Here is a 13096-nt window from a genome sequence, read left to right as displayed (position 1 = left end):
AAAAGAAAGCAAAAATTGAGAGAGCAATTTTCTTTTCTTGAATGATTTCGATTGAAATTCATTGATTAAAAAAGACGGCATACTACCAATACATATACCAGTCATAAGCTGGTAAGCTTTAACATATTTACCATTTTTAGACTTACTTGCACCGCTTGCATATTGCAACTTGCAAATCAACTTGCAAATTACAACTTGTAAAAATTAGATAAACTAATATATCAATCTTATTAGCACCAAATGCATTAAATACACTACCTACTTAGTTCTAATTTAACTAAGTTACAAAATATTACTTAAAGTAACAAAATGAAACTGAAATTGAATAGTAGCATCAACTTCAGTAGCTGCATGCACTTCATCCGGAAATACTACAGCAGCTTGGTCTTCATACTTTATCCACATAACTTACGTTGCATGGTCTGCTCCTTGGTTGCTTTATCTGCTGCATGTATGCCAACTTCAACACTCCTCCTTGGCTTGCATGCTGCAAACTCCCATTTTGGCTCTTAAATCTTCAAATCTTGACACACTAAGGGGCTTTGTTAGGATATCAGCATGTTGTTCTTCAGAACTGTAATGAATCAGCTTCACTTATTGAGCTTGCTCTATCTCTCTAACAAAGTGAAATTTGATCTTGAAGTGTTTCGTTCTCCCAAGGAACACTTGACTTTTTTGCAATTGCAACAGCAGATTGGTTGTCACAATTGATCTTTGTTGCTTCCTTTTGGTGTTGATTTAAATCGGCCATTATTTTTCTTAGCCAAATGGCTTGGTTGATAGCTCCTGCAGCTGCCACATACTCTGCTTCAGCAGTTGATTGAGCAACAATAGTTTGCTTCTTTGAACTCCAGCAAAAAATGGCTGAACCAAGGGTGAACAGATACCCTAAGGTACTCTTCATATCATCTATTGTTCCAGTCCAATCACTATCAGCATAGCCAATTAATTTCATGTTTTCAACTTTTCTAAACAGCATTCCACAGCTCTTAGTACCTTTGATGTACCTGAGCACTCTTTTGGCAGTTTGGAAGTGCTTTTCATTGCAGCAATGCATGAATCTTGAAAGCAAACTCACAGCAAACATAATGTCTGGTCTAGTGGCAGTTAAATAGAGCAAACATCCAACTAGACTTCTATAGGTTGATTCACTAACCTTCTCAAAATCTCCTTGGCTTGATAGTTTCTCTCCAATGGCAACTGGTGTACTTGTTGCTTTGCAATTCTTCATGGAGAATTTGTTTAGAATTTTTAAGGCAAAAGCCTTCTGACTTAGGAAGATCCCTTACTGAGTTTGGGATACTTCTATGCTAATGAAGTAAGACATTTGTCCCAAATCAGACATCTCAAACACTTGTTACATCTTGCAGTTGAAGTCTGTCAGCATTGCTTTGTCTCCTCCTGTTACTAACAGATCATCAACATATAGAGACACTATCAGTTGAGTTTCACTACCTTGCTTTTTCACATACAAAGTAGGTTCACTGATGGTTTTTTCAAATCCAAGGCTAGCTAGATAGCCATCGATCCTGCTATACCAGGCTCTTGGAGCCTGTTTCAAGCCATACAAGGATTTCTTCAGTTTGTACACCTTGTCTTCTTGACCAATAATTTTCAAGCCTTCAGGCTACTCAATATATATCTCTTCTTCAAGGAATCCATTAAGGAAGGTTGACTTCACATCGATCTAATGGATTTTCCATTGTATTTGTGCTGCTAAGGCAACTAGCAGCCTTATGGTGCCGAGCCTAGCCACTGGTGCAAAGGTTTCAAAGTAATCAATGCCATACTTTTGGCTGAACCCTTTTACAACTGGCCTTGCTTTCAGTTTGTTCAAGCTTCCATCAGCATTGTGCTTGGCTCTAAACACCCACTTCACTCCAATGAATTTTCTGTTGAGTGGTCTTTCAACTAGCTGCCAAGTCTGATTCTTCTCAATCATACTGATTTCATCAGCCATTGCTTGTTTCCAGCCTTGATGAGCTTCAGCTTCTTCAAAGCAGCTTGGTTCAATAGCAGCCACATGAGCTCTTTTATAAATTTCACCCAATGGTCTAGTGCCTTTGACTGGTTCATCATCAATGCCCATTTCAAGACCAACTTGATCAGCTTCAGTCTGATCTGTTGCAAGATCTTCAAAGACTACCTCTAGTTTATTTTTATCCCAGTTCCAGCTTACCTTCTCATCGAAAAAAACATCTCTACTCACAGAGACTTTGTTTGTTGAAGGATCAAGTATTCTATAACCCTTCTTGATACTGCTTTAGCCCACTAGAATACCAAGTTGAGCTTTCTTAGCAAGCTTGTCTCCTTTTGCTATTGGAACATAAGCATAACAAATACATCCATAGACTCTTAGGTGAGCCAGTGATGGTTTGAACCTGAACCAAGCCTCGAATGGAGTTTTCTGAGCCAAATCCTTGGTTGAGAGCCTATTTTGGAGGTAAACAGCAGTGTTAACTGCTTCTGCCCAAAATGTCTTAAGCAAATTTCTTTCAAACATTAGGCACCTGGCCATATCCATCAAGCTTCTATTCTTTCTTTCACTTACACCATTTTGTTGAAGTGTATAAGTGTTGGTAAGCTGGTTTTTGATGCCTACTTCATCACAAAACGTATGTAACCCGGATGAAGTATACTCAGTCCCATTATCAGACTTTAATGTCTTCAACTTGCAACCTGTTTCAGTATCTGTTGCAACTTTAAACTTCAAAAATACTGAAGCCACTTCTGATTTCTGTTTCAAAAAATAAATCCAGCAATATCTCGAGTAATCATCAATGACTAAGATGAAATACTTGCTGCCATTCATAGATTGAGTCTTCATTGGACCACACACATCAGTGTGTACAAGTTGTAGTCTTTCAGAAGCTCTCCATCCAGGCTTTGTTTGTAGGAAATGGTAGTCTGGCTTGTTTTCTTAGCTGACATACTTTACAAACTTCTTCTTTTTCAACTAAGTTAGTGAAGTTTTCAACCAAATCTTCTTTGGTTAACTGAGTCATTGAGATGTAGTTGACATGACCAAGTCTTTTGTGCCATAGCTTGGATTCATCTTGAACAGCTGTGTAGGCACTGTCTGAGCTCTTATTCTAGTCCACAACAAAGCTCTTGTTAGCCATGGTCACTATCATGAGCTTGGATCTATTTGGATCACTGATTAGGTACTCATTGCCTTTGAACACCACAGAGTAGCCCTTTTCTAGTAACTGAGCTATACTGAGCAGGTTTCTATCTATTTCAGGCACCAAAGTACATTTGAAACAAGTTTGGTACCTGTAGGAGTGTCAATCAGCACATCTCCCTTGCCTTCTGATTTGATGAAGTGTCAATTTCCAACATTCACCCTTGTTCTGAAGCTTCTGCCAATTTTCTTGAAGATGGTAACATCAGGAGTCATATAGTTAGTACATCCACTGTCAATCAACCATCCTTTTATGGCTTTTCTATTGGTAGATGAGCAAGAGACAGTAAAAACTTACTCTTCTTGGTCACTGACTTCTTCTACTACTCGAGCTTCAGCTCTTGGCTATTGAGGTTGATTTGTCCTCTGTTTGCCTTTGTTTTTGCAAACTTTGTCTGCATGACCCATCTTTTTGCAGATTTTGCACTGCATATCAGGTCTAAACCAATATACTCCACCCAGATAACTTAGTCTTTTGAAGTGGTATTTTTCATAGAGGGGTATTATTTATAGTCTCACATGTCCTTACATCTCTAAGCAAAATGGTTTGGTCAAGGCAAATTTTGGAATCTGGTCTCTTCATGCTTCCTCATACATCGATGCCTTTGACATATTAGTATGAAGCTTTCAGTAGTGTTTTTGGTTACTTGTATTTCCCTAATCTTAGGCCCTATAATATTAATAAGTTGCCGTTTAGGTCAGTCCCCTGTACATTTTTAGGTTATTCTCCTTAACACAAATGTTATAAATGTCGTGATCATTCAGGTCAAATTTATGTGTCTCGACATGTTATGTTTCATGAGAATGTGTTCCATTTCAAGCTATTTTGAGTACTTCCAAACCGTTAAGTCGTTCCCTACCATGTTTAACATCTAATTCCAAATTAGTTGTGTTCCCATCCTACTCCCATGTCACTCATTTGTCACCTAGCATATCCATTACTTCAACTTTACCTAATTCAAACTCTATAGCACCTTCAAACGTCACTTTACCTATTGACTCAATCTCTGACTCGCCTATACTCTATGTCATGTCAATACTCATCTTATAATCACTTGTAGCAAGGTAGTTGTTTTTAAATCTAAGGCATATCTTACCAAGGTAACCAGTTTGTCTGACTCTACACTTACTGATATTCATGAGGCAATGTTGTCGTCTCATTGGCAAGATACGATGCATAATCAGTTACAAGCTCTCCTAAAAAAACAACACTTAGAGTCTCTATGCTTTTCCTTTATTTAGAAGATCTATTGGTTGTAAGTGGTTGTTTAAGGTGAAAAAGAAGCCTGATGGGACCGTGGACAAGTGTAAAGCACGATTGGTTGCTAAAGGATTCTCACAATATGCTGAGTCTGATTTTTGTGATACATTTAGTCTGATGCTTCATGCTACCACTATTAGAGTCATTCTTGATATTGCTATTATGAATGGATGGACTTTGAGGCAAGTTGATGTTAATAATGCATTTCTTAATGGCACTTTGGGTAAAGAAATTTATATGGATTAGCCACCAGATTTTGAAGCTAAAGGTGAAAGTGGAGAAAAGCTTGTGTGCAAGTTGATAAGGCACTATACGGGCTTAGACAAACACCTCGAGCCTGGTTTCATACTTTACAACAACATTTGGTTGAACAGCTTAGCTTCCATGCTTCAAAAGCAGATTATTCATTATTCATTCGAACAAGTGCAAATGCTTCACTTTTTCTCGCGACCTATGTTAATGATATAATTATTAGAGGAAGCTCACCTAAAAAGGTTGACAAGGTTTTTTTTCAGATTCATAGCCAATTTTCTTTCAAAGATATGGATGATCTTTATTTCTTCTTGGGAATTGAGGTTTGTCAAACACCTCATAGGTTGTATCTCAGTCAGAAAAAGTATGTTTCAGAATTGTTTTACAAAGCAAGAATGGCTGAAGCAGTATCTACCCCTACACCTATGGTAAGTGATCGCGTGATTCGTAACAAGTAATAAATATTTATAATGAAGATCAAACCTAGACTAACTATTTTCACAATGAAAAGGCAAGCACACCTATCGAACAATAGTATAGTAATGGCAAGACCGGGATATCATACTCGAGGGAACCAAAAGTACTAGTAATAACTATATTTTTATTATCTAGCCTAAGAAATAAAAGGGTTTGTTTATTAAACTAATTATTTAAACTGATTAACTGATTTAATTAAAGCAAGGAGAAAATTTGGAAAAAGACTTGAAGAAAAGCAATTGATAAAGACGACACCCAAGGAGGAATCCACCTAGATTTCACTTGTTATCTGACTCTGAACTGGACGATTTATTCACTTGACTTGATCCGTGAGACTTCCTAACCTATGTTATTATCCCTTTCGAGACTAATAACGTCTAACCCTCAGTTGAATTAATCGAAATTTCATTCTTAATTAAAACCCCTAGAGAAACAGTAAATCACTCTATAGACTCCCATATTAGGTTTCACCCTAATCCGGTAAAATCTCGTAACCCTATTTCTAGACGTTCGATCAATTGCGCTTAATTATGCCAAATCTACTCTTAGGCAGGGTCTATTCCTCCTCGGCATAAGCACATCAAATCATGAATTAAAACCTGAAATATTAACTCAAGCATTAAGAACACATAATTAAGAACAAATCAAGTATTTATCATACAGTTCAGATAATAATAACAAGATCCATCATAGGTTTTATCCCCCTTAGGTATCTAAGGGGTTTAGTTCATAATAAAATAAGAGTACATCTCAAAAGTATGAAAATAACAAAACATAAAGAAAACTCTAAAACCCCTGAAGGAATTCTGAGAGAGATCTTCAATCTTGGAGTAACTCCTACTTTTGAGATGGATCGTCTGACTTTCTTCAAGTAATTCCCGACGTGTGGTACTGTATTCCAGAAAAGTTTTGGAAAGAGCGGCCTCCTTCTAGGTCACACTTAGGGTGTTTATATAGGCTTTGGACTGGCTTTCTTCCTCCCTAAGTATCCTTATCCGTGTAAAATACAACTATTTGAAAAAGGGACACGCCCGTGTGCCACGACCGTGTGACGTGATTACCAGGCCGTGTTCGATCCGTTGAATTGCACACGGCCGTGTGGGCTCAATGGCCAAGCCGTGCGAATCGTGAAAACTTTGGTCAACACCCCCGAAGGCCACGGGCGTTGAGATGCCCGTGTGGCAAGGCTTAGGCCGTGTCATCTTCTCGATTTGGTCTGTTTTTGTCTCTTTTTAGCTCATTTTTGGCTCCGTACAATTCTTGGTGCTCTCTTAAGTACAAAACATGAAATAACCGTATTAAGGGCACCAAAATCCACAAATCTAGTAATAAACATCCATAAATATGCTAAGTATTTGGGGTATAGATATGTATAATTTGGCGTTTATCAGTAAGCACTCCCAAGTTAACTGCATCAGGTGATAACTCGTTTCCTAATGTTTATGTATATCGTAACATTATTGGAGCACTCCCAAGTTATTACACGGTCGGATATTGGAAAGTTGTTAAAAGAGTGTTAATGTATCTTAAAGGCATTATGAATCATGGCTTTTACTTCAGAAAAGGTTAGTTTGATTTGGTTGGCTACTTTGATGCTAACTGGGCATCTACTATTGAAGACAGATGCTCAATCACAGGCTATTGCATCTACCTTAGGTCTAATCTAGTTGCATAGTGCTCCAATAAGCAAGCTGTGGTGTTTAAGTCCTCATTAGAAGCTAAATATTGTAGCGTGGAAAATTATGTTTCTAAATTTCTATAGATAAAACAGCTACTAACTGAAGTTGGCATGTCTATAAGGCAACCACCATTGGTGTGGTGCGACAACACATCTACAGTGTCTATGGCTGTTAATCTTACTCATCATGCTAAAATGAAACATGTGGAAATTGATCATCATTTTGTTATTGAAAAAGCACTCAATGGTGTATTGTAGGTTAATTTTGTTCCCTCAGCAAATTAAGTGGTTGATATTTTCACAAAGCCACTCACACCAAAACAGTTTGCTTCCTTTCGAAATGCTTTGTGAGTTCTGTCCTTGTCTGATGTTGTAAAAGCTCAAAAAAAGTTAGAAAACCAAGAGAATATTAGAATAACAAATCAATTCGTTTGGTTAATCTGTTAGAGTTGTTAGCAGTTAAGTCAGTTTGTTTAGTTAATCTTAGCAACCTTTAATACCATGTATATAAACTTTGATCATCTTGTTTACAAGTAGAGCCTTTATGATAAGCATTTTTTCATTTATTTCCTTTCTTGCTACTACTGTTAGCCATAGTCAAACATTAAGAATTTGGAATGCTGAATGGAGCTTGTATGTTGAAGCTTATTAGAAACATTCTTGTTAAAAAGGGTTCTATTTGGATCTTGGTTGCAAGCATATCTTTTGAGGTTCTAATTTTTGGCAAGTTTCTCCATGTAGAAATGCGAGTTGGAAGAAACTGTTGAAGCTTTGAGAGGAAGCTATCAACATGCAGAATATTAATGGGTAAAATACTCTTTTAGTCGCTAAAATTTGGTTTGAAATTAGAGTGCAAAAAGCAACATTGGTCTGGTATAGATTAATTTGGTTTCCTATACATGTTTTTATACACTCTTTAGTTGCTTGGATGACCATTTTGGATAGGCTTCCAACTAATGACGAGCTTATCAAGGGGGTCAAAAGGTTGATGCTAAATGTATTCTTTATTGCAGGGACTTTGAAAGTAGGGATCATTTCTTTTTTGACTATATGTTTTCTAAGAAAGTTTGGTGTAAAGTGATTAGACTATGCAAGACTGATATAGGGTTGTTTTGAATTGGCAGCAAGAGTTGGCCTAGACATATACCAAAATGAAAGGTAAATCTTTTATCACTTTGATTATGAAGATATTTTGGTGTGCTTACATCTATTTGATTTAGAGGGAGAGGAATAGGAGGTTGTTTCAAGGACTATGTAGTATTGTACAAGAAGTATTAAGAGGCATCAAATATACTATATAAGCAAAACTTTTCGAAAAACATATTTATAGAGTCAATATCGTAAATACCCATCTTTGTTTTGTTTAGGGTATAAGGCTATTGTATAGGAAATGTTTTGATTTGATATTTGGTTGATTCATGTATTTCTTTGTAGCAGAACTCTTCTTTTGGATAATGAAATTCAACATTTATCCAAAAAATTATTCTAAAAATAAGTAAAAGTAATGATATCATTAGACTTGTAGAAAGATATATATACTTCTAATAATATAAATTATTAAAAGCATATGTTATAATTAAATAATAATGATATTTTGAAGTTTAAGTTTTATTTTATAACGAGTTCATGTGTATTAAATAAAATAAGATTATGAGAAATTTTGAAACAACCACTTGTTTAGGTGAAATTTGAATACGGGTTTTAAGTTAATTAAATCAAAATTTTAAACTTCTCACTAATTTTGAAATACTTCATATTTTTACCTAAATAAATAAATTTATTTTTATAATTTTAAAAACCTTGATAGAAATAAAATTATTCCTTCAAATCCTTCATCCAAACACTTTTCAATTGTCTTTTACTCACTTACGAATGGTACAAAGATTAAATTTCCCAATTCATTTTGAGAAATATCAAATTGCTTCTGAACCTGTCGACTAAACCATTGGTGGAGTGAAGCCTTTCGTCGACACCATCTTCGAATTTGATCATTGGATGTATGATTGTCGAAGTCACCAAAAATATAATTTACTGAAATAAATGAAAATTTGTAGTTAATCGTGAGTAAGGTCGAATCCACATAATTTTATAATAATTTTATTCCTTCAACTAAAATAAACAAAAAAGGGGTTGTTTTTAAAGAAAATTTAAAGTTAAAACCAAGAATTCAAGATAATTAAATTAAAAGCTAGAAAATAAACAATAGTTAAAATTGGGAAAAATAAAAAAGATTGAACTTTAGTTAAAGCAAAATCTCCGTTTGATTCAAAGGTTTGATCATTAATGCAAAGATGAGTCTCAATGCTCTTTAATAAATCAGTTATAGTTGTCGACGATTGCCTAGCAACCTAGTCTCTTCTTACCTTTTTGATAATCAAGACAAATATCATTAATTACTTCCTTTATTGGCAAACAACCCTATAACGACCGCTTAATATTTAATCTATCAATAACATTAAGAACGAAAAAGACTCAATTCTAATCAACAAACACACAATTGAGGTCCATTTAACCTAATAATATTTATTCATAAGGGAAAATAATATAATGGATAAAATACAAACGTTTCGTTAAATACATAAAGCAAAAATTTTCTAGATTTTTGAGCAATTTTCATGTCAAACTTTCAGGCTGTTGTTGGATGTCTTCCTAACGTTTTTAGGCTTCAGCTGTGAAATAACATAAACTAGGTATTTCAATTATCTTTAAATTGGTGTATTGTAGGATCAAAACAGAAGTTTATAGTTCATGTTATGGCCAAAATACTGAAATTACACTGTGTTGAAAGTTCAAGCTGCAAAAACTTGTTAAAACTTTAAGCTCATTCTTCTCCCATTATTCCCTAAATCAATAATAAATAAAATATAATTATAAATAATATAATTAAAAACATAAAAAAAATAATTTCAAAAAAATCACAAATAATTAAAAAATTACACACTTATCATTATACAAGCAGCTCCATATACTTCTAAATATATAATACAAAACAAAAACTAAAGTATTAATTATTTTTAAAATTGTGAAAGCCCAAAGAAACTGAGAATTCGAAGGGCCCAATGGTGGGCAAACACCCAAGTAACCACAGCAAGCTTCTTGATGCATGCTTGCCCAAAAGTTGGTTAAATAAACATTGTTTTGTCATTGGACCACTTTTTAGTTTTTACACTTGATTTAACTGAAACTTCAAGTCTCAGATTTTTTTCACATTTATTTTAACTTAAATTTTTTTTTCAAGTCGATTGGATGTTAATTTGTTAGGGTTGTAAGAATATCAGTTACATACTATCTTTTCACTTTTAAGTATGGTATAAAAATCAAAATAATTATTCAAAATTCAATTATTTTGATTTATATGGAACGATAGTTAAAATTCTTGTTAAATACTAATTTGATATGTGTTTGACCTCATCCCTATGCCAATATCAAAAAAAAAAATCAAAACTCAATTGATTGATTATAGTGTCATAACTCATAAGTCAAGTGATATCAACTCAATTCATGAAAAACAATTAAACTAACACAATGTTATTCACCTAAAAATTATTATTTCTTAAAATATAAAATTTATAATATTTTTGCTTAAGAGTAAAAAATTTTTATAAAAATTCACTCAATTGAGATTTATTGATAGAAAAACAATTAATTAACTCCCTTCAATAAAGTTGATTATGTTGAACATTATCTTTTACTAACATGGTAAATAAAAACACGATACAATGCCACATGTAATTAATCTTGATGTGGTGTTATATTATTTCAACAAATATTAAAAATAAAATTTTTAAAATAATAAAATTATTAAATAGTAACAACCATTAAAAATGTTATTACAATTTTAATTTATAAAAAATTATGAAAATTATAGAAAAATTATAAATTATTAAAATCATTAAAAATTCGCCTTCTTCGCTCCCTCCACCATTGTGCATATCTTCTCGAACTTAACTCAATCTCCGTCGCACCTTTCCGCCATATTGCCACCATTTGATTAACCACAACCACAACAACATCCATCATGGAAATGGAAGGTGCGACCATTTACTATCAATCGCAACATCAGATCATTGATTGATTAGGTAGAAAAATCCAAAAGAAAATTGTCGTAGGTATCAACTTTATTTTCTCATTTCTTCTTTTTTATTTTCTTTTACTTGACTATGAAATTTGAGTAAACTATACGAATGGTCATCCAACTATGTCCACATTCCCCTTTTGGTCACCCAACTTTAAAAGTTTTCAAATTAAGCACTAATGTTTGAAATCGTTCCTATTTTGGTCACCCGCTATTAAATTGATAAGGAAAAACCTTTTTCTTATTGGTATAATTGTTGGAAAAAAATCGGTTTGAAAACAGTTTTCTTACGTAACGGAATATTAAAATTTTAAAAATCGACCTCGTTTGTGATATTTATAGCAATAAACCTTAACTGAATTCATACTTGTGTTTTTAGATAAGCGAATCCTTGATGTTTTCTGGCTTTCACAAAACAATCTTCTTCATTATTCTCGTACCACGAACTGCTTCGAGTGTAGGCTCGAGCCAATTGAATCAAAACACAAAACTAGAAAAAGTTTTCCTTTTAGGGTAAAAATGAAAATTCTCTCTTTTATAATAGAAACTGGTAAAATTATAATTCCAAAAAAATATATGTAATAGTTGATAATAAACTCTCTATTTTTCGACAGAATAACAATCTCTTAAAGTTGTGTTAATAGTTCTATCGGTACCATCTATTTATAGGAAGAGGAGGTAGAACCTTTTTAGAGTTGTAGAGATTTATTTTAAATAGAAAAAGAACATCCTATTTAGAGTAAGAGAGGAGTGAACGATTCACCCTTGTATTTCTACTAGGGTTGTTGTCCCCTTCATGTTATTTGAGGAGTTTTGGTTCTCTCTCACATTGGGTTCAATTACGAGTACTTCCTAAGTCTTATTGACCCAGTACTCTATAATATGATCCAACCCGATTTAGTTTTTCTATTTCTCAAAATAAAAATTAATATTACATATTAAATAATTTTTTCATCCCAATTTTACTCCAATAAATTTTTGACGATTTTACCCCTAATAAAATTTCGAGAAAATTAATTCAATATGTCATAACTCAACATGTTCACTATGAGCGAATGGTTTATTTTCATTTTCGAGCTTCAAAACAATCCAAAAACATAAACTCATTCTTCCATCATTTTTTATGTAATCTTATATAGGATTGCAACTTTCCATTTCCATTTTTGGAAACCTATATTCATTTCTAAATGATTCCATTTCTCCATTTTCGGAGAAAATCATCATTATTCTTGAATGTTTCCCATTTCTCTTTTTCTATTCATTCTGTTCATTTCTATTCAAATACATAATTCATTTCTAGTTTCAACGAGCTAATAAAGGGACCGATTTGACATATGTAGTTGAGACTCAAATGATTTATAATTAAGTTCTGGTTTTTTGCCTATTAATTGTAAACTCATTTAGTCACGAATTCATTCCACTAAAGTATCGTGAGTGAGCTCTCCCCAACAACATACCATTACGAAAGCTGTAACACCCCAAACCCAGCCTAGACGTTACGGCCAAATCTGGCGTGTCACATCGAAGTGTTTTTTCAAAATTGATCTTTTCGGTAAAAATACGTTACTGAGTTTAAATCCTTTTATATTATTTAACAAAAGTTCTCGTCACAACGTTTACCTTCTTAACCATCAGTGATATTAAATTGATTTAAAGACACGAAAGCTTTTTAAGTCGATGAAGTTTAAAACGTGTGTTTTAGAAAACAATAGTTGTTTTAAAAATTCGTCTTTACCTAAACTAGCAGTTTAATATAAGAAAACAAAAGTCCAATTAAAACTTAAACCCATAAATGGCCTTATTACATAATCAAAAACCCAATATGAATTTTAAAATAAATAGAGCCAAAAGTAGAACATCAGCAATCGTGTGGCCACCTCCGAGTCCCTCGCGGCTCCAAACCGTCTAAGGCTGAGAATTACCTGTATAGTTAAAAGAAAGAGTGATTTTACGAAAACTCAATGTGTAATCCCAATAACAAACAAACTGTGAATAACATAATGCAGCCTAAGCCCGGATCGATGCTGATCTAGGCTCGAGCCCTATTCAATGTCGGTATAGTCCGGCCTTATCCTATCTGATAAAGATGTGGGCCTAAGCTCAATGCAGTATCAATACAGTGTAATGCAATTATGCATCCCACCCAAATCTAGCCAACACACCACCCGT

General features: G+C 33.8%; 1 protein-coding gene across 1 annotated transcript; it reads right to left on the bottom strand.

The window, feature by feature from the left end:
* Positions 1 to 616: 616 nt before the first annotated feature.
* On the bottom strand, positions 617 to 1231 carry LOC128291600 (secreted RxLR effector protein 161-like). Its single transcript, XM_053026786.1, has one exon. It carries the CDS (start codon positions 1229 to 1231, stop codon positions 617 to 619), a length of 615 nt encoding a protein of 204 aa, XP_052882746.1.
* Between the last annotated feature and the right edge of the window lie 11865 nt (positions 1232 to 13096).

The sequence above is a fragment of the Gossypium arboreum genome, chromosome 4, assembly GCF_025698485.1.
Source record: "Gossypium arboreum isolate Shixiya-1 chromosome 4, ASM2569848v2, whole genome shotgun sequence".
NCBI lineage: Eukaryota > Viridiplantae > Streptophyta > Magnoliopsida > Malvales > Malvaceae > Gossypium > Gossypium arboreum.
This window is presented reverse-complemented; position numbering and strand designations above follow the sequence as displayed.

Coding starts and splice junctions, on each gene's coding strand:
- LOC128291600 (XM_053026786.1), bottom strand. CDS start 1,231: ATGAAGAATTGCAAAGCAACAAGTACACCAGTTGCCATTGGAGAGAAA.